Raw genomic sequence first — 22,198 nt, 5'->3', positions numbered from 1 at the left:
AAAAAAAAAAAAAAAAAAAAAAGTCACATACTGTATGACTATCTATATAACATCCTCAAAATGACAAAATTATGGAGATGGAGAAGAGATTACTGCCAGGGGTTAGGGACAGTCCGGGTAGGGGGAGGGCAGTGTGACTATACAGGGTAGTATGAGGAAGAACTGTGTGGTGATAAAACAGTTTTGTGTCTTTTTGTTTTGTTTTTTTGACATGGAGTCTCGCTGCGATGCCCAGGCTGGAGTGCAATGGCACGATCTCAGCTCACTGCAACCTCCACTTCCTGGGTTCAAGCGATTCTGCTGCCTCAGCCTCCCGAGTAGCTGGGACTACAGGCACGTGCCACCACACCCAGCTAATTTTTGTATTTTTAGTAGAGATGGGGTTTTACCATATTGGCCAAGCTGGTCTTGAACTCTTGACCTCAAGTGATCTGCCCACCTCTGGACTCACAAAGTGCTGGGGTTACAGGCATGAGCCACCGCACCTGGCACAGTTTTGTGTCTTGATCATGTGGTTGCATGGATCTACAGATGTGGCGAAATGTCACAGAACTATGTGCAGACATTGTACTAATGTCAATTTTCTGTTTTCTATGCTCTTTCCCCATGTGGTCTACCTCCATCACTACAGCTTTTTTTTTTTTTTTAGACGGAGTCTCACTCTATCATCCAGGCTGGAGTGCAGTGGCTCGACCTCGGCTTACTGCAACCTCTGCCTCCTGGGTTCAAGTGATTCTTCTGCCTCAGCCTCTCGAGTAGCTGGGACTGCAGGTGCGTGCCACCATGCCTGGCTAATTTTTGTATTTTTAGTAGAGACAGGGTTTCGCCATGTTGGCCAGGCTGGTCTCAAACTCCCGACCTCAGGTGATCCATCTGCCTCGGCCTCCCAAAGTGCTGGGAATTTCTTAATACACGTCTCTCTTCTCGACTTTGCTTCTGCCCTTCTAAATGCCTGCATGACGGAGCTAATTGGATATCTTGTTGCTACTCTAATCTCAGCATATCTTAGATTTAGTCTGTCACCTCCCCTCTCTGACCTCTCATTATTGTTTTTCCACCTTTGTACTTGTCACCTCCAGGCAAACATCAGTCATCCTTCCTTCCTTCTCCATGGCCTGCCACTACCCATCACTTGATTTGTCTTATATGATTCTTTCTTAAATTTATTTCTATTCTCACTGTCACCATGACAGATCAGGATCAGTCATGAACTCTTGCTTGAAACTTGACAAGAACTTCCTGATGGACCATTAGGCTTCCAAACTCTCATCTTATTCACCAACCTTATCTAGTCTGTAGAGCTAATATCAGAAGATCCTTTGACACAAAAAATTGAAGTGACTGTACAGAGGACAAGAAGGGGAAATATAAAGAGATTTGAAAGGAAGTCAAGCAAGATATTTCTCTGCAAGCAGTTAAACATATTCAACTTATAGGCGACGTGTCTTTTTCTCTCATTAAAAGTGCAAAATATGTACCTTAACTCTTCGGGCAATGCTAAGGAATTGACACGTTTTATCATAAAGTCCTTCCAGGTTTTCTCTGTCCCAGTAGAAATCAGGAGTAATCAAGAAGTCTGAACTCAAGTTTATATGGTGCCTTTAAAAAAGGGAAAATTATAACTTTTTATTTATCTTGAATTAAAAATCATTGTTTCTATTATATTTAATATTTACTTAGTGCTTTATGAAAACTCTTTTTTTTTTTTTTGGTAAGAGAGAGGGTCTTGCTATGTTACCCGGGATGGAGTGCAGTGGTGTGATCACAACTCACTGCAAACTGAACTCCTGGGCTCAAGCTGTCCTCCTGCCTCAGCCTCCCATGTAGCTGGAACTACAGGCATGTGGCATTGCATCTGGCTGAAAACATTTGTTAACGCTGACCTTTGCAAAATACTTCCAACAAACATGTAAATAAAATTTACAAATGGGTTTCAAACTTCTGAACCAAATTAATTCAATTTTTAATACCAACATTATTTATGAAGTAGACAGAAAAAAACTCATTTTGTTTTCAATTTTTATTTTTATTTATTTTTTTGAGACAGAGTCACTCTTGTCACCCAGGCTGGATGGAGTACAATGGCACGATCTCAGCTCACTGCAACCTCTGCCTCCCAGATTTAAGCGATTCTCCTGCCTCAGCCTCCCAAGTAGCTGGGATTACAGGCGCCTACCATCACGCCTGGCTAATTTTTTGTATTTTTAGTAGAGAAAGGGTTTTACCAAGTTGGCCAGGCTGGTCTCGAACTCCTAACCTCACGTGATCTGCCCACCTCAGCCTCCCAAAGTGCTGGGATTACAGGCGTGAGCCACCATGCCCAGCCTAAGCTTCTTTTTTTTTATTAAAAATTTTAGGGCCAGGCATGGTGGTTCATGCCTGTAATCCCAGCACTTTGGAAGGCCAAGACGGGCAGATTGCTTGAGTCTGTGAGTTCGAGACCAACCTGGACAGCGTGGCGAAACCCTATCTCTACAAAAAATACAAAAACTAGCCAGGTGTGGTGGTGTATGCCTGTAGTCCCAGCTACTTGGGAGGCTGAGGTGGGAGGATCGTGTGAACCTGGGAGGCAGAGGCTGCAGTGAGCCAAGACTGTGACACTGTACTCCAGCCTGGGCAACAGAGTGAGAACTCAACTCAAACAAAAAAAAAATTTAATATGTACACACTTTTTTGTTTTTTATTAAAAAAATTTTTTTAGAGATAATGTCTTCATATGTCACCCAGTTTGGAGTGCAGTCACACAATCATAGCTTACTGCAGCCTCAAACTCCTGGGCTCAAGTGATCTTCCTGCCTCAGCCTCCTGAGCAGATCAAGATATAAACAGGCAAAAATTGATAAATCTTACTCTTATTCTTATCTGTATCTTTCCCTATCAGTAATCCCTTCTAGTTTCCTCTGTATATTTCCAGTGTTTATGCAAACACTAAACAAGCAAGCATACACATACATACTCTCTCTCTTAATTTCTACATTTTAATATAAGAAGTCTGCACTTACTTTTTTTTCTGAGACAGAGTTTTGTTCTTGTTGCCCAGGCTGGAGTGCACTGGCGCGATCTCGGCTCACCACAACCTCCGCCTCTTGGGTTCAAGCAATTCTCCTGCCTCAGCCTCCCGAGTAGCTGGGATTACAGGCATGTGCCACCACGCCCGGCTAATTTTGTATTTTTAGTAGAGATGGGGTTTCTCCATGTTGGTCAGGCTGGTCTTGAACTCCTGACCTCAGATGATCCACCGGCCTCGGCCTCCCAAAGTGTTGGGATTACAGGCGTGAGCCACCATGCCCAGCGTTTTTCTTTTTTGAGACAGAATCTTGCTTTGTCGCCCAGGCTGCAGTGCAGTGGCGTGATCCTGGCTCACTGCAACCTTTGCCTCCTGGGTTCAAGCAATTCTCGTGCCTCAGCCTCCCAAGAAGCTGGGATCACAGGCACACACCACCATTCCTGGCTAATTTTTGTATTTTTGGTAGAGATGGGGTTTCATCATGTTAGCCAGGCTGGTCTCGAGCTCCCGGCCTCAAGCAATCCACCTGTCTCAGCCTCCCAAAGTGCTGGCATTACAGGTGTGAGCCACTGTGCCTGGCCTTACACTTAGATGTTTAACTAAATAAAAATCTAAGCCATAAAAGTACACATAAACTGATGTGGTGGCTCACACCTGTAATCCCAGCACTTTGGGAGGCCAAGGGAGGAGGATCGCTTGAACAAGGGTTTGAGACCCTGTCTCTACAGATTATTTTTAAAATTAGCTGGGTGTGGTGGAGCACTCCTGTGGTCCCAGCTACCCAGGAGGGTGAGGCAGGAGGAATCCCTGAGCCCAGGAGATCAAGGCTTCAGTGAGCTATGATCATGCCACTGCACTCTAGTCTGGGTGACAAGGCAAGACCCTGTCTTAAAAATAATAATAATAAAAAAGTAACACATACATACTTGTTCACGATAAAAAAAAAAAAAAGGAAAATATCCTACAGAAGGATTCAGAAAAATAATGGTAGGCCCTCTTATGCTACCACACGACTTAAATCCTTTATTCTCCCCAAGGACAGGCCTGTAGAGACACTTGGCTGTTTATTTCCAGATCTTTCTGTATTCATACATGCATGTGTGTGCAAGCAAACACATGTACATGTGTATGCATATAAAGATAAACATGAATATTTTTATTTGCTTACACAAATGGGATCATACCCTATATAAATTTAGATTTAGTTTTTTTAATCTAATATTATTTGCCATGTTTGTTTTCACAGATGTATCACATTCCTTGTATTAACAAATAAGCATTTTTATTGTACAGGTAAGGAAACAGGATAATAAAAGTAAGCCTTTATAGAAATTATTTACAAACCTACATATATTTAGTCCTAATTATTCAGTTTGGATATTATAATTCACTACATCAATTTCTGCTTGCATGACAAAGAGAAGAGGAGAGAAGAATCTCTCTACCCTACTTCTCAGAGAATTTGCAGCTTCAGATCTGCTGCAGGATGCTCCTGATGGATGGGTTTTTAAGTTTTGTTGGTACCCTGAACTAGAGGTCCTGTACTATGAGAGATACAGACAATGAAACACCGTACCACTTCTCCTCTCCAGGCAGAGCATCTAAGGAGAATATGGAAAAACAAGTCTTAGGTGAACATTTGCAATGAGCTCTGGTAACTCATTCCACATGCTAGAAGGGATAAACTGGACAATGCTGCCTGTGAGAAAAACACTAACATCTGGGATGTTTCATTCCATAAATCCTGGGACAACTACAAGAATAAAATAAGCTGAAAACCTTTCCAGACACTTATTTAAAATGATTCATCAGTTTTTAGACACAGTTATTCCCATTTTAACATCTCGAGGCATCTTAAAATTAATGGTGTCTGACAGGTGGCAGTTGAGACTTACTTGTCTTTGCCTTAAATAATTTATTTTCTTATGCTTTCCTTTTCATATATGCCCAAGAGGGAATGTGATATAATTTACATCCAGCTAAGACTAAAAGCTATTTCAGTAAGTGTAAAATTTTAATCCTCTGATAAAAAAAGTATTGTCATAGTTTAACTGGCAGCAGTTTTTCTCTCCAGTGGCATCTTGGTGTCTCGGATTCAAAGAAACTTTTCTGTAGCAATTAGGTCTATTTAGCATTATGATGCAGTGATATATTTTTACAGAGAATTCCCGTTAACCAAATTTGGGAATATGTCTTTCTACCTTCAAAGAACACCTACTGCGCTCCTTAATGTGGGTTTAATGTAGATGAATCGTGATCTCTTTTGCACATGCGTAATTTCTTTCAGTACAGTCTTAACATAGCCCAACTACTTCTAATGGGTAAGAGTTCTCCCTGCTTATAATCAATGAAATGAAAACAGCTACAGTTCCCATAAAGGTGTAAATGTTTGCTTGTCACCACAGAACTATGGGAATGTTTTCTTGAGATTGTTAAATATATGAAATATTTTATTTAGAGAGAAAACTTTTACCTTAGGGCAAAGAGTTCACCGATTTTCTGCATAACTTCTTCATGAGATAGTTTCACTTTCTTCCCAGCTTTTAAAGCCTAGTTGAGAGGGAATCGGAAAACCAAAAAACCATGTATCTCTCTTTCTAATAAGCATTAGGTCAACAGGGCAAAATCTGAAGTGGCATAATTTGGATCCTATGTAAATACTTTTTAGGATGGCTGTCTCCCAGATTAATGTCTTAACTCACCTTGAAATTTCATAATTTTATTAGGTAGAAATTGTATATTCTCTTTTTTCATTTCCCTTCTCATCAGCATTTCATAGGATATATACATTCCTAATCTCTTAGTAGAAAAGCAGGGCCTCCTTTCCAAAGTATAATTAGATTACTCTTTCACAATAAAGACATAGTTAATTACAATAAGATGATTTTTAATGTATACTGAAATTTTAATATAACTTTATATGTATTTTTCATACCACTGTTTTTCTCATAGTTTAGCAAAACACTTTCTTAAATCAGGAAAAGTGGTCATAATTTCCATTCTCAGAGAGGAAACATTTCACTTTTTTCTTTAATTCAGTTACATTAAAAATAGTGCAACTGATGGGTATGGTGGCTCATGGCCTGTAATGCTAGAACTTTGGGAGGCCGAGGCAGGAGGACTGCTTCAGGCCAGGAGTTCGAGACCAGCCTGGGCAACATGGCCAGACCCCATTTCAATTATATTAATATTAAAAAAAAAAAATACTGCACCAACAGAGGAAACAATTTGAAGTTTTAAAAAGTAAAAAGTAATCAATATGAAGTTTCTTAATGTGTCATTTTATATGTAACTGGGAGTTCTTAAGTTTAGTGTAGCTTTCTTATTGTTTATAATAATGTCGTACTCCTAAACAATCGGCCCTCTATAAGTTCTGCAACTGCAGATTCAACCAACTGCAAATTGACAATATTTAGAGAAAAAAGAATGGTTGCATCTGCACTGAACATGTACAAACTGTTTTTTCTTGTTATTATTTCCTAAACAATACAGTATAACAACTATTTATATAGTATTTACATTATATTAGGTATTTTAAGTAATCTAGAGATGGTTGAAAGTATACGTGAGGATATGCATAGGTTATATGCAAATATATACCATTTTATATCAGGGACTTGGACACTGGTAGATTCTGGTATCCAGTGGGGTCTTGGAACAAATCTCCGATGGATACTGATGGACAGCTATATATTGTTATACTGGGAAATTCATATTTTTTCCATATAAAAATCAATCCTTGAATAAGCATAAAATTGATATAATTACCTCAGGAATTGACTGAATAGATTCAATAAATTTATCCAGTGATGCTTCCCAAATTGCCAGTTTTACTGGGAAAAAAATTAATAATGGAACATTTATCATCATATTCACATTTATATAAAATACATAATTGCACAGCATCTTCACTACTATTGCAATAATAGTTTAAGAAAAAGTACTAAAACCTTGAGAATATAGTTTAAGAATAGTTAATTATCATAAAGGACAGAATTAAAGTGGACAGAGGAAACTGAATCGCTTTCCATGCCCTATTAGAAGACCAAAGCTACATTTAGTAGAACTCTTGATTTTCTAATATTACATCTTGGAAACTGAGGAGGGTAGGGTACATCTTGATACCATGGGTAGCTCTGCAGATAGGGCAGGACTAAGACTTCCCTGGCCTCCCCTTCACTCCTCAGGACTAACAGTAAACCTCAGAAATCTCCGAAGCCCCTCAGAGTGGGATGGACAGGATGCTGCAGCAGCCACCTAAGGTAGACTACCGGCAGAAGAAATTCTTAAAGAACTTGTATAGTTTTATTCAGGACATGGATCTTTCAGAACCAACTTACAGCCACTGTGACTCTGGGTCCCATTCCTATGAAACACTAGAGTATGTTTTCCTACACCGGGACCTGTGCCCAGTCACACAAGGCTGGGCTTCTCTGTCTGGATTAGAGACTATCTAAGAATAACAATCGCATGGAGAGAAGAGAAAAAAACAAAGGCTAATATAATCATCATCTAAAAAATACTTTTGGAGAGGTTAAGCTTTATTAATACAATTAATAAGGAATGAGTAACTTCAGCACAGTACTATCTTTTATACTAGATATTTTTTCTGACAGAGGGAAAAAAAGGAAAAGGAATGCTAAGTCTTTGTTGAGTATTCTGAAAATATACCAAAATCGTGACTAAATATTTAAACTTCCCTCAGTGAAATGACAACTGTAGTACCCTATCCCATAAGCAGTAGTAACTTACCAGAAAGGCATAGAGCATTGGAGAAAGCAAACTTCTCTAGGATGGCATCATCTAAATCCAGCTCTGAATTTAACTTGATTTCCCCCCTGTGAAGTTTTGACTGTCCCCTGTGAAAAGCAAAAAGATAATACCTTCTAAATCTTAAAAAGCACTTTAACTTTTCCTTTGAAAAAGACACCATATCATCTTTCTGGAGGTCATTTTGACAATTTGTATCAAGAGTGTTACAAATGTTCTCATATCCTTTGGTCCAAGTAATTCCCCTTCTAGGAGTTTATCCTAAGGAAATAATCAAAGATGCAAAGAAAAATTTGTATGCAAGAAAACTTTTTTTTTTTGAGACAGAGTCTCACTCTGCCGCCCAGGTTAGAGTGCAGTGGTGCGATCTCAGCTCACTGCAACCTCGGTCTCCTGGGTTCAAGAGATTCTCCTGCCTCAGCCTCCCCAGTAGCTGGGATTACAGGCATGCGCCACGACGCCCAGCTAATTTTTTTGTATTTTTAATAGAGATGGAGTTTCACTATGTTGGCCAGGCTGGTCTCGAATTCCTGACCTCAAATGATCCACCCACCTCAGCCTCCCAAAGTGGTGCTATTACAGGCGTGAGCCACCTTGCCCAGCTGAAAAGTTTTAAAAAAATGGTCAGTGTTGGCTGGGCACGGTGGCTCACGCCTGTAACCCCAGCACTTTGGGAGGCCGAGACAGGTGGATCACGAGGTCAGGAGATCGAGACCATTCTGGCTAACATGGTGAAACCCCTTCTCTACTCAAAACACACAAAAAATTAGCTGGGTGTGGTGGCGGGCGCCTGTAGTCCCAGCTACTCAGGAGGCTGAGGCAGGAGAATGGCGTGAACCTGGGGGGCGGAGCTTGCAGTGAGCCGAAATCACGCCACTGCACTCCAGCCTGGGAGACTGAGCAAGACTCCGTCTCAAAAGAAAAAAAAAAAAGGTCAGTGTTTAAGAGTAAAAAATCAGGAAAGAAACCAAATGTTCAGTAGGGGTTGGCTCAGTAATAGTCACTCCACACAAGAAAAACTTAAAAGTATGTTTTGGAAGGATAGTTAATAAAAAGGAGAACGTTCACAGTAAATTTCTATGTGAAAAAATGCTGCATATAAAACTATATATGGAGTGTAATCTAAAATCACACCGACATGATGGGGTTGGGGAGGGAGGCAAGGAAGTTGTGAAAAATGAACATGTGACTGTGGAGAATCCTAGACGGGACGGGGGAAGAGGGGAACGTGTGAATATAAACATCACACGCAAATGGAAAAAAGACAGGGTAAACCTTCACAAAAGACGTCAGACAAGAAGTGACGGCCAAAGGGAGGGGGACAAGGGGCCTGATGGAGGGCTGAGAGGCGGCATCTGCTATGACAGCCTCAGATGGAGGAAGGAAAGCAAAGACAGCAGTCACAAGAGGTTTTTTTTTTTTTTTTTTGAGATGGAGTATTGCTCCGTCACCCAGACTGGAGTGTAGTGGCGTGATCTTGGCTCACTGCAACCCCCACCTCCTGGGTTCAAGCGATTCTCCTGCCTCAGCCTCCTGAGTAGCTGGGATTACAGGAGTGCACCACCACACCCAGCTAATGTTTATCACCATATTGGCCAGGCTGGTCTCGAACTCCTGACCTCAAGTGATCTGCCTACCTTGGCCTCTCAAAGTGTTGAGATTACAGGCATGAGCCACTGTGCTCGGCCACAAAAGGCTTTATGGGTAAACTGGGCCCATGCCACAGAGCCGAGCAGATCCCTGGAATCATGGCAGGACTCACGTAATAACCATGTAGGTGGCAGCCAGGACAGTCTTTCTGAAGAAACAAAATAACTGACTCTGGGATCCTAAGCACTGAAGATTTTACTCCTCACAGACTGTACAGTAACGTGTGTGTGTGTGTGTGTGTGTATAAGCGTATACACACACACACACACACACACACACACACACACGGGTCTAGTAGTAGCTCGATATGGAAGTATTAGGTTGGTGCAAAAGTAATCGCGGTTTTTGCCATTTTTAATATAAACCTAATAGAACACAGAAAGGGGATTCACAGGAGCCATATCTGCAGGCCAAGGGCTGAATAACTACTAAAGATAATAAAACTACCGGCTGCTCATTTGCTGTCTCTCTCAGGTTTACATCCTCACCTCTGACTGCAGCCACCACTGGGCTCAGGCTGACTCACAGTCAGGTGCCCTTTGGCAAGACAGGATTCAATAAATCTCATCTGAAAGCCAGTTAGCTGCAATTATAGGGTTTTTCCCAGGATTAAATGAAATAATACATGGAAGGCACTTACTTAGAAAACCGTGACTGGCCCTATTGGTGGTGAGCGCTGATTACTCAGCTCTTATCCCCATCTGGTCTTTCTATAGCTAGTCTCTGTCTCTCTTCCAAGTCTTCCCAGAGCTCTGCTTTTAACGCTTTTTTTTGAGACAGAGTCTCGCTCTGTTGCACAGGCTGGAGTGCAGCGGTGCGATCTCGGTCATGGCAACCCCCCAGGTTCAAGCAATTCTCAGCCTCCGCCTCCCAAGTAGCTGGGATCACAGATGCTCGCCACCATGCCCGGGTAATTTTTGTATTTTTAGTAGAGATGGGTTTTCTCCATGTTGGCCAGGCTGTCTTGAACTCCTGACTCAGGTGATCCTCCCACCCTGGCCTCCCAAAGTGCTGAGATTACAGGTGTGAGCCACCAAATCTGGCCAACACTACCTTTCTTAAGAACCTGCAAAGACTCATATTCTACTAGACAGGTAACTCCATGAGGAAAAAGACACTACCATCTTGTTCATACTGCCTCTGTCTCGGCCCTAACATCTCTTCATTTTTTTCCCTCTGGCTGAGTCAGGAAAATCAGCTAGTCTGTTGCCTACCCATTTATCTTAGTGAAAATGGTACATCAGGTCCCACTTCTTCTGGCACCCACACTTCTACAAGTGGGTCTCTTAGATTGCCGCCTCACTATACTTCCTTTTTATACCCCTCACCCCCCAAAATCAATAGGAAAAAACTGGATTAAGAGGAAAATTTACTGGAATAATTTGATAGGTTCATTTGATAAATGCATACTATTTTATTGGATTAGGCTGCTTAGAAACTTAACATTTCCATTTTCGGGCTACACTACTGACTTGTTTTAACTTGTGGATAGCCTGAGAAGTTCAAAAAGTTATGTTTAGCTTCTAATATTTATTATATGGTTTAGACTTCGTATTTGTACCAGTAATCTTTTTCTTTTTTATTTTTTTGAGACGGAGTTTGACTCTCGTCACCCTGGCTGGAGTGCAATGGCGCCATCTCGGCTCACTGCAACCTCCGCCTCCCAGGTTCGAGCAATTCTGTCTCGGCCTCCCGAGTAGCTGGGATTACAAGCACCCACCACCATAACCAGCTAATTTTTGTATTTTTTAGTAGAGACGGGGTTTCACCATGTTGGCCAGGCTGGTCCTGAACTCCTGACCTCAGGTAATCCACCTGCCTCAGCCTCCCAAAGTGCTGGGATTACAGGTGTGAGCTACTGTGCCTGGCCACTTTTTTCGTAAAATGAAGTTTCCGGGCCAGGTCTGGTGGCTCACGCCTGTAATCCCAGCACTTTGAGAGGCTGAGGCAGGCGGATCACAAGGTCAAGAGATGGAGACCATCCTGGCCAACATGGTGAAACCCTGTCTCTACTAAAAATACAAAAAATTAGCTGGGCGTGGTGGTGCACGCCTGTAGTCCCACTTACTCGGGAGGCTGAGGCAGGAGAATTGCTTGAACCCGGGAGGCAGTGGTTGCAGCGAGCCGAGATTGCATTACTGCACTCCAGCCTGGGCGACAGAGCGAGACTCCGCCTCAGAAAAAAAAAAAAAAAAAAAAAATTTCCATATGCATAATTATTTGTCTCCTCTATTGCTTTACCTAATTTATTCCAAGTGCCCCTTTCATAAATTTGATGAAAAGTTGCTTACTCTGTCTTTATGTAGTTAAGTTCTTCATTTTCCCAGTGTACCAGTGCGATTTCATAGGGCTGAATTTCATGTTTTTCTAGAACTTTCATCACATGCTTCATCTAGAAGAAAAGGAAGATTAATCTGAAATCATAACTGACTCCCTCAGTTCAAGTATGTTATGATTTTAATGCTTATAACAGTCTTCATTACATTTACAGGCATTATTTCTGTTGCATGTTTTTAAGGAAAAGGCAAATCAAATCCATTGTGATATTAATCAGGATGACATGTTCATTTGTTTTTACATTTGGAAAACACAGATGAGAACGGAGAAGAAAATCAAGGTTATCATTATCCCACAACCCAAGGAAAATCACTAGTAATATTATAATTTGTATTCTTTAAATCTCTTTAATAATCCCATCACTTTGGGAGGCAGAGGCGGGTGGATCCTTGAGCTCAAAAGTTCAGGACCAGCCTGGGCAACATGGCAAAATCCTGTCTCTACGAAAAAATACAAAAATTATCTGGGTGTGGTGGTGTACACCTGTAGTCCCAGCTACCTGAGAGGCTGGCTTGAGCCTGGGAGGTGGAGGTTGCAGTGAGCCAATGTCAGCCTGTGTGACAGAGCAAGACCCTATCTCAAAAAAAAAATAAATAAATAAAATAAATAAATAAATAAAAAGTAAAGCCCAACATACTAATAAAAAATTAAGCCACACAGGTGTGGGAGGTGATCATCTCTTTCTCTCTTCTCTACTGAAATCCTAATCCCCAGAGGCAACCATGATTAAACTTGGTGCATATCCTTCCAGACTTTTTATGTGTATATATGTACCTATTTATGCTTTTTATGTAAAATAGGATCATATTATGCACATGACATTTTCCACACTATTTTCCTTTACAGACGAACTGCAATTTATTTAACCAACCTAGGTGTGTCCTCCATGGGGAATTTTTTCTACTCTCCACTATTACAATGTTGCAGTGTGCCACACTTGTGCATACGTCTTCGTGGCCTTGTGGGAATAATTCTTTAGGAATTGCTAGATCAAAAGATATGCGGACTTACACAATATGTATATATGTAAGAGACAGGGTCTCACCTTGTCACCCAGGCTGGAGTGCAGCAATGCAATCATAGCTCATTGCAGCCTCAAAATCCTGGGTTCGAGCGATCCTCCTGCCTCAGCCTCCCAAGTAGCTGGGACTACAGGCACACACTACCACACCTGGCTAATTTCTAAAAACTTTTTGTAGAGATGGGATCTCACTGTGTCGTTCAGGCTGGTCTGGAACTCCTGAGCTTAAGTGATCCTCCCACTCCAGACTCCCAAATTGATACGATTACAGGTGTGAGTTACCACACCTGGCCTACACTTATAATATTGCTAGCCTGTCTCCAAAGTAGTTTTTCCAAATGTAGAATCTAAACATTTATGAAACTACTCTTAAGAAATGGGGTTTATCAGCCTTTTACATCTTTGCAACTTCAAATAGCCAACTTGTATTTCTTATATTTATTGGTCATTTATATTTTCTTTTCTCCAAGTTCTCTTCCCGACCACCTACTGTGTGTTTCCTTTTCGTAAAATTGGGATTGTATAAAGCATGTTTTTTAACCAGTTCTGAGATTATATTGGTTATACTTTGTAACCTGCTTTTTTTTTTTTTTTTTTTTTGAGACAGAGTATCCCTCTGTCTCCCAGGCTGGAGTGCAATGGCCTGATCTTGGCTCACTGCAACCTCTGCCTCCAAGGTTCAAGCAATTCATGTGCCTCAGCTACCTGAGTAGCTGGGGTTACAGGTGTGCACCACCACGCCTAGCTAATTTTTGTATTTTTAGTAGACATGCGGTTTACCACGTTGGCCAGGCTGGTCTCGAACTCCTGGCCTCAAGATATCTGCCGGCCTTGGCCTCCCAAAGTGCTGGGATTACAGGCGTAAGCCACCATGCCTGGCCATATAATCTGCTCTTTTAATGTAACTGTATTATATATATAGGTAATCTCCCAGAAATAGATATTTTTTTACATGATTTCTAAGGGGATCTATAGTATATCTGTAGTATGTGGATGTATTTAACAAACTATTATTGTGTATTTTGGTAATTTCTAATTTTTGCTGTTATAAATATTGCTCTGATGAACATTTTTGTACAAAAATCATCATGAATAGTTATGATTATTTCCTTTGGATAAATTTCTAGGTGTAAAATTACTGGGTTAAATATAAAGCTTTAATGTAGATTACCAATTTGCCTCTAAAATGGTTGTATTAAACAAATCTTGATTTGGATCTTGAAAAAATTATTTCCCATGAGTAGTAAGTTCTAGACAACTTGACCTAAAAGAACACTCAATGCAACCAGCTTCCAATTAACTGTGCATACATTTTGTATAGTACAACATGCAAAGTCTACAGTACTTCTTTCTGTCTGCAGTATAGTTAGGATGGTTCTGATTCTCCACAAATTAGTGTGTGTCTAGAGAAAGGAAAAAGCAGGAAATCTTAACCCAAAATACAATATATTTTGGAAGATGAAACTGATAAGTATCATGTAATGCAGAGCAAATAAGTTTTGCATTATCTATTAATTTCCCTTCTAATGTTTCAGTTTGTGCTAATTAACAATTCGTTCTCACAAAACTACATTTTTATACTTTCACATTTTTATTTACACTTACAGTTTTGTCTTTCACATTCCAAAACACAGCAGCTCCTTCCCTGATTTAAAAAAATAAAAGAACCAACTAAGATACAGGTAGAATACATTCTTTAGGGTCATATATAAAGCCATGTAACTTCTAGAATGTATATGGGATGCAATTTTTCAAAATATGAAGTACTTACTAATTTGATATTATGGTCCTTAGGTGAACTTGCTACAGTAAGAACTAAAATAAAATTCTTGATAAAACCCGACCTCCTCAAAATTTATGATTTCTCACATGGTTTGCCAAACAAATAGCCATTATTGTAATACTATATAACTTCACGTATGTAGACTCTTTCATACCTGGTTCAATTCTGATCCACAGAAATCAGAATAAGGAAATTTTTTGAGACCTTGTCTTAGTTCTCATTAGGCAGACTCTACTATGTGCAAGGAATAAAGGGCTATGCCTATCATAGTTGTGGAATAAAGAGATGGTGGTTAATTTAAGCGTCAGATGGTTAAAGGCCTCTACGGAATAATGCTCCCCAAGCTCACAGTGCTTGGAACAGAACTACAATGATGCCATAGGCGGCTCTCTGAATCCGATTATGGCTTTAACATTATTTAGGGTCTAAAACTACAAATGCACTGGTTTTGATTTCTGAAGTTTGATGTGTTGAAGCTGTTTCAGGTAGTAAATAAAAACAGGAGTTATGGCTCAGGGTCACTGCACTGGAGGAAGGAAAGGAGGAAATAAAAGAAAGGTTAAAAATATTAATGGCCCCACGTTATTCTTTAAACATTTCTTGAGTAAAGTACTTAGTATATGTGTGGGTCCATGCTTAGTATCTGTGATAGAAAGATGTGTATGATTTCATTCCTATCCTCAATTTGGAAAAGACTGGGACTGACACTTAGACCACCAATTACAATAGTGTGTGATCAGTGCTACAAGAGTATGCAGAGTATACCATGAGATGTACACCAGAGGGACCCCTTTGCTAAAGGACTAGCAGAGGCAGCCAAATGAGAAAACAAGAGGAGACAACATAGCAGAGGGCACACACAGGCTCAGAGAGGAGGTGGGAGGGAGCAGAGCAGCATCTCAGAATAAAGAGCCAGTAGCTCCATGGCTGCAGATGTGGTCAAGTAGTGGGCAAGCAGGTTAAAGAGGCAAACAGGGGCCAATCCAGAGGGAATTTTATGCAGTGATAGAGAATTTGTTCATAGTCCATGGAGATTTAGGCAGGAGAGTGTAGTGGTCAGAAATGGCCACTGAAGAATGACCCTGCTTACAATAGATAAACAGACCAGTGGTGGGTGAGCAGGCAGGCAGGGAGCCAATAAACTGTTACAATAGGCAGGGATAAGGTTTCAGGATATGGATTTGAGAGGTATTTCAAGCCACAGCCACAGTATCAGTTCAGAGAATCCCTTCCAGGCAGAAGAGAGGTCTGGTGAATTGCGTATTCCTCTATCCAGAGGAATGCACTGCGCTGTGCAATGTGGTTCTCAGAGGCCACATGTGGCTACTGAGCGCTTGAAACATGCCTGGTGCAAACTGAGATGTGCTGTAAGTGTAAGTGTAAAATACACAGCAAAATTCAAAGACTTACTATGAAGAGTGAAAAAATATCATTATTAATTACATGTTGAAATGATAATATTTTAGATATGTTGGTTGAATAAAATACATTGTTAAATTAATTTCATGTTAATATCATGTTAAGAAACATGATATTTGTGTTGTTCAAAATTAATTTTATCTTTTTAAAAATATTTAAAATGTGGTTACTGGAAAATGTATCATTACATATGAGGCTTGCATTATATTTCTTTTTTTTTTTTTTTTTTTTTTTTTGAGGCAGAGTCTCACTCTGTTGCTAGGCTGGAGTGCAACGGCACGATCTCAGCTGACCACAACCATTGCCTCCCGCGTTCAAGTGAATCTCCTGCCTCAGCCTCCTGAGTAGCTGGGATTACAGGCACCCTCCACCATGTGCCTGGCTAATTTTTTGTATTTTTAGTAGAGACAGGGTTTCACCATGTTGGCCAGGCTGGTCTCAAACTCCTGACCTTGTTATCTGCCTGCCTCAGCCTCCCAAAGTGCTGGGATTACAGGCATGAGCCACCGCGCTCAGCCAAGGCTTGCATTGTATTTCTGCTGGACAGTGCTGATCTAGAGTCCCTCAGAAATCTAAATTCCTCACTTGGAACAATATGGATGCTGTTATTCTACTTGAATTAAATGTTGGAATCTTGATTATCTCTAAAGATGGGGTTAAAAGGAAGGTAGGCATTGAAAGGAAAAAAGAACTTCCACTTATCATCAACTATAAGGACTATGACCACAAGAACTTTATTCAACTTTGGATTCCTACAGATGGTCCATGTGTTTCTGTTCTGTCATGTATCAGTCTCATGACTATGGGTAATTCACTTAATCCCTATGACCCTCAGTTTCCTCAGCTGCAAAATAGGAGTAACAGACCTTCATTGAGTGTGCTGAGGATAAATGAGATTATTTCACACAGTGCTATCATTATTATCATTCCCAGGCAGCTACTGTGGAGTATTTAGTATTGAGTCAGCCTTTAGATAAAAGGAATAAGTGTGTATGTGAGTCTCCTAGTCTAAAACCTCTGGAGAGGTAAGCTAAAACTTTAAAGAGCTACCAAAGGGGAAGGGAGAAAAAAAAAGAAAATGGCAAGAAGAGACAGCAGGGAGGTAGCGGGAGTTTCCCTGGGGCAGGAGTCTGACAAGGGGCACTAAAGATGAATGGGAAATTGGCTGCTTTCCATGAAAATCCGTATTTACGAAGAAAGACACCCCGGGGAAGATCATTCACTTGTTTGAAAAATTATTTACTTTATAAGAGGGTTTACCAGAAAATTCCTAAAAGTGACAAACTCTCCTAGATTAAATAAGAATTAAATGATAAATTTAAATCACAAATACATTTTGAACATATTTACTGTTAAGAAAGGTATGTCTGCACCTTTAAAGACCACAATTACTTGACCCAAACCCATCATCACCTAATGGGGTTTCTTTCCTGTCTTACCTGAAGAAGAATATTGTTCCAGGATCACCTTCTTTTGCAGAATTGTCCACACCCACCACCAAAATATTTGCTGCATCTGTGATTTAAAATAAATGAACAAAAAAGCTATGTCAAGGTAACACAAGGTGTAAGAGTCACCTATAAACACTCTAATAAAGTACTTAAGATCATTTCTTTATGTACCATGGAGTGCTCTGTAACACAATCACCATCTTTCTACTAAGGCCTCTGAAAGGATTTAATATATAAAAATGCAAATACGACCACAGAAAAAATGATCAGAAATTACTTTTATAAAACATTCAACAAGCTGTGATATTATTATTAGAGCTCATTCATGCCCATTTTGATTCAATAATCACTAGTCCAGATAATTAATAAAGTCTTAGGTTCGATACAACTAAGTGTCAAGAATTAAACTTCTTTCTACAAAATTAAAAATAAAATTTGAAGAAGTATTAATATATTCTCTTCCTTTAAATACCATTTCATTAATAATGCAATTTTAACATTCCCAAACTACTCCTTCTGCTGAATTTTAAAGTATAAAGACTAGGGCAACAGAAAATACACAGAAATAAAGATACCACTTCAAAACATATGTGATTTCAAGGTTAATCACTGCAGGGACTACCACTGCAGCCACCTGCAACTATTTTTAAAAAAAAGTTTTTTTTTTGTTTTTTGTTTTTTTTTTTTTGAGACAGGGTCTTGCTCAGTCTCCCAGGCTGAAGCGTGGTGCCATGATCTCAGCTCAATGCAGCCTCAACCTCCTGGACTCAAGGGACCCCCCCACCTCAGCCTCCCAAGTAGCTTGGACTACAGGCATGCGCCACTGTACCTGGCTAAATTTTTGTTTATGTTTTGTAGAAATGAGGTCTCACTATGTTGCCCAGGCTGGTCCTGAACTCCTGAGCTCAAGCCATCTGCCTGCCTTGGCCTCCCAAAGTGCATTACAGGCATGAGCCACGGGGCCTGACCTAAGTATTGTTAAACATATACTAATATACCAATATTCATCATAAGAAATTGCTTTACATATTAGCATAGTGATATTTATCATAAGCATATATTCCATAATATAAATTACAACCAATGTTAATTTATCAATTAATAAATATACTATTAATTTGCAAAAGGTTGTATGTCTTAATGGAATTAACATAAAATTAGGATCCTCAAAGCTTCAAAAATTTCTGGTAAAGGTTGGGTGATGGGCAATTCAGACAGAGACCAAAACTGTGATTTTTTGTTTTTTGTAAATTTTAATTACTACATCCTACATAGGACAGAGTTTGCCTATGCAGCCAAAAGCAAAATAAAATCGACTGAAACAACCCAGGGCAGTGAAGCCCGCAATTCTGTGAAGCACAGACCACACAGCTGGCAGCCTTCAGCATCAGCCAACAATACCTCCAGGCAAATTTTCATCCCAAGGGGCTCTAGACATAGCTCTGTCTTTCTAAGTCACAACTATGCTTGTTTTTGTCACATAATCACACAAACAGTCTGTTTGGATTATCACAATGATATCTCAACTATCTTCTATGGGATTGACTCTTAAGAATTTCCGCTGTTATAGGAAGGCTTTCAACCTATTTTTGCTACTCTTAGGTAAATTAATAAATGTTCTGGGTATTGGGCTATCCTGAGTTTCACTGTAAAAGTTTCTTTATCAAAATGTTCTAAGTAACTTATTTATTTTTGAGACAGAGTCTCGCTCTGTCGCCCAGGCTGGAGTGCAGTGGCATGATCTTGGCTCACTGCAACCTCCACCTCCCAGGTTCAAGTGATTCTCCTGCCTCAGCCTCCTCAGTAGCTGGGATTACAGGCACGTATCACCATGCCCAGCTAATTTTTGTATTTTTAGTAAAGGTGGGGTTTCACCATGCTGGCCAGGGCTGGTCTCAAACTCCTGACCTCAGGTGATCTGCCTGTCTCAGCCTCCCAGAGTGCGGGATTACAGGTATAAGCCATCACGCCCGGCCTATTTATTTTTTGAGACAGAGTCTCACTCTGTTGCCCAGGTTGGAGTGCAGTGGCATGATCTCAGCTCACTGCAACCTCCACCTTCCAGGTTCAAGCAATTGTTGTGTCTCAGTCTCCCAAGTAGCTGGGACTACAGGCTCGTGCCACCATACCTGGCTAATTTTTGTATTTTTGGTAGAGATGGGGTTTCGCCATGTTGGCCAGGCTGGTCTCAAACTCCTGACCTCAAGTGATCCACCCACCTCAGCCTCCCAAAGTGCTGGGATTACAGGCCTGAGCCACCATGCCTGGCCTAAATTATTTTTAATTAATGTAAAGCAAGCCATTTCTCAAGAATCCTTCCTGATATCACCATAAAAATCCTCAATTAAGTTCATTTTAATTTTCTTCTTTTTCATTTTTATCTTTTAACTAATCGTTTTATTACTATTATTATTTGTATTTTTAGTAGAGACAGGGGTTTCTCTATGTTGGTCTAGCTGGTCTCGAACTCCCGACCTCAGGTGATCTGCCCGTCTCGGCCTCCCAAAGTGCTGCAATTACAGGCATGAGCCACTGCACCTGGCTAACTGTTTTAAAGTATTAGATTGAGCTGGTAAATTTTTTTTTTAAAGGATCTCCCCATGTCTATCAACTTCATGGTTCTTCTATAAGACTAAAATAACGGGCTGGGTGTGGTGGCTCAAACCTGTAATCCCAGCACTTTGGGAGGCCAAGGCGGGAGGATCAGATAAAGTTGGGAGTTTGAGGCCAGCCTGACCAACATGGAGAAACCCCAACTCTATTAAAAATACAAAAATTAGCCAGGTGTGGCGGCACATGCCTGTAATCCTAGCTACTCCGGAGCCTGAGGCAGGAGAATCGCTTGAACCTGGGAGGCGGAAGTTGTAGTGAGCCGAGATCACGCCATTGCACTCCAGCCTGGGCAACAAGAGTGAAACTCCATCTCAAAAAACAAACAAAAGAAAAAACACACACAGATACACACAAACTAAAAGAACTTCTTAATGTGCTAGAAATGAAGTAGTATGACCTCTGACCACCTCAAGTAATAATGATCCTATAAATAATGCTTAATAAATCATACTGATTTTAATGAGAAGTTCTCTGTAAATACATTTTAATTCTTAACTTTGTCATCTGTATAGATTCAACATCCACTTTTATGATACAATCCTTTCAAAAGAAAATGAATTGCAAACAAATACATACTTAAGATAGTATCATAGGAAAATTATCCAATACATTTTAACATACTTGGCCCCAGGTTCAAGAAGAAGTACCTCTAGGCAAGCTTGTTACTTCAACATATCCGTGGGAGGCCAGATCTTGAGACAGATTTCCCAGATGATACTCATCTGCCGTTGCAAATGCTGTGCAGTGCATTAGGTCCTGTTCCGGGGAGATGAGCATAACATGGGTTACGAAGAGGCTGAAGCATCTGTGACGGCTGCTGAGCACCCTATCGGACTCCACTCTGCAAAGCTAGAACTCCAGAATTTTCTTCAAACATCTCCAAGGGTGATACACGGGATGGGATGAAGATGAAGAGAACGAAGTTACTGGGAGGCAAATTTCAGCTCAATCTTGAAAGGAACTTGCTCCCTCCCACCAGGCAAAAAGATGGAATGGATTATTCTGAAAGGGAAGCCCCTCTCAACTGGTAGTGTCTCAAGCATAGACTGAATGCAAAATAGAGATGATTAAGGCATCACATGTGTGACTGGATGGAATGATAGTTAAGGCTCTCCAACCCTGAGTTTCCATGACTCTTTTTCAAAGCAACATTGGTATTTGAGGTCATTTCCTAATTTGTAACTACTCTCATACAGGCAGATTCCTTGAAATCCCCAAAGAAATTACAGTATTTTTACACTGGTTAACATTTAACAAAAAGGTCTGTAAATCTGAGCATGTGTCTTGGTTTGGTTAGTACTCTGGTTCATGCCCCATCTTGCCTTTGCACACATGAGGAGAGTCATCTTGTGTCTATACAATATACAGATGGTAAGCACTGTGGCTCAGTGCTGTGTGTTTTCAAACTGTAGGTCACAACACATTAGTGAGTTCTGATATCGGTTTAGTTGGCTCAAAACAGCTTTTTAAATAAAACTAAATAGAAAATATTACAGTGCATTATTCACAGGAAATGCTATTTTATGAAGTTTTCTGTCACTTACATGTATCTGTATCTACTCTAGGTCGCTATGTAAAATGTTAAATATATTTCTCACTATGAGATGTGGTCAATAAAGTTTGAAAGCTATTGGCATAAGAGTTAAGATTTTAGGCACAGAAGTTGGTTACAATTTTAAAAGAGTATCAGAATAACAATAATGCCTACTTTATGGGGCTGTTGTAAAGTTTAAATAAGCTAATAAACAAACGGCTCAGGACTGTGGCTAACACAACTGTTCAATAGTTGTTAGATTCTAGTTGGCCAAAACAAGTTTACGAGTCACTAAACCAACATTTATTCTTAGGATTTACCCCTCTCAGCTCCCCAATTCTTTCCCGTTCTGTATATTCCTAGTATGAAATTCTAGAGAAGTATGTATTAATTCATTCCTTCCTCCCACCTCCATTCTGTAACTCCTGGCGCTTTCTCATGAAATGGCCTGACCCCATTTGCCCTTCCTCAATCTGTTCCACAGCTCTGATGCGTGGTTTAAAGGTAGAGGAATAACAGAGAACCTGAGGATCCATGCAAACTGAAAAATCCAAAATCAATAAAGTATCTACTCATAAACAAAATGAGACTAATCCAATTAGAAAAAAAGTCA

The 22,198-nt window shown here is 40.3% G+C and overlaps 1 protein-coding gene across 3 annotated transcripts in view; it reads right to left on the bottom strand.

Moving 5' to 3' along the window:
- Positions 1-22,198, bottom strand: part of LOC116463234 (required for meiotic nuclear division protein 1 homolog) — a 45,739-nt gene that overhangs the window by 10,919 nt on the left and 12,622 nt on the right. For all 3 annotated transcript variants that reach the window (XR_004246615.2, XR_004246617.2, XM_032146254.2), the window contains exons 3-10: positions 20,699-20,807; positions 17,427-17,502; positions 14,391-14,430; positions 11,719-11,819; positions 7,760-7,866; positions 6,776-6,840; positions 5,481-5,557; positions 1,479-1,599 (exon numbers count right to left, since the gene is read on the bottom strand). Coding sequence is in view for 1 of the 3 variants with exons in the window: in XM_032146254.2 (XP_032002145.1) it covers positions 1,479-1,599; positions 5,481-5,557; positions 6,776-6,840; positions 7,760-7,866; positions 11,719-11,819; positions 14,391-14,430; positions 17,427-17,502; positions 20,699-20,807 (696 nt within the window). In the remaining 2 variants the exon portion in view is untranslated. The remainder of the gene's footprint in view (positions 1-1,478; positions 1,600-5,480; positions 5,558-6,775; positions 6,841-7,759; positions 7,867-11,718; positions 11,820-14,390; positions 14,431-17,426; positions 17,503-20,698; positions 20,808-22,198) is intronic.

The sequence above is a fragment of the Hylobates moloch genome, unplaced genomic scaffold (assembly GCF_009828535.3).
Source record: "Hylobates moloch isolate HMO894 unplaced genomic scaffold, HMol_V3 SCAFFOLD_29, whole genome shotgun sequence".
NCBI classification, from domain to species: domain Eukaryota; kingdom Metazoa; phylum Chordata; class Mammalia; order Primates; family Hylobatidae; genus Hylobates; species Hylobates moloch.
Note: the sequence above shows the minus strand (reverse complement) of the source record. Positions and strands in the feature narration are given on the sequence as shown.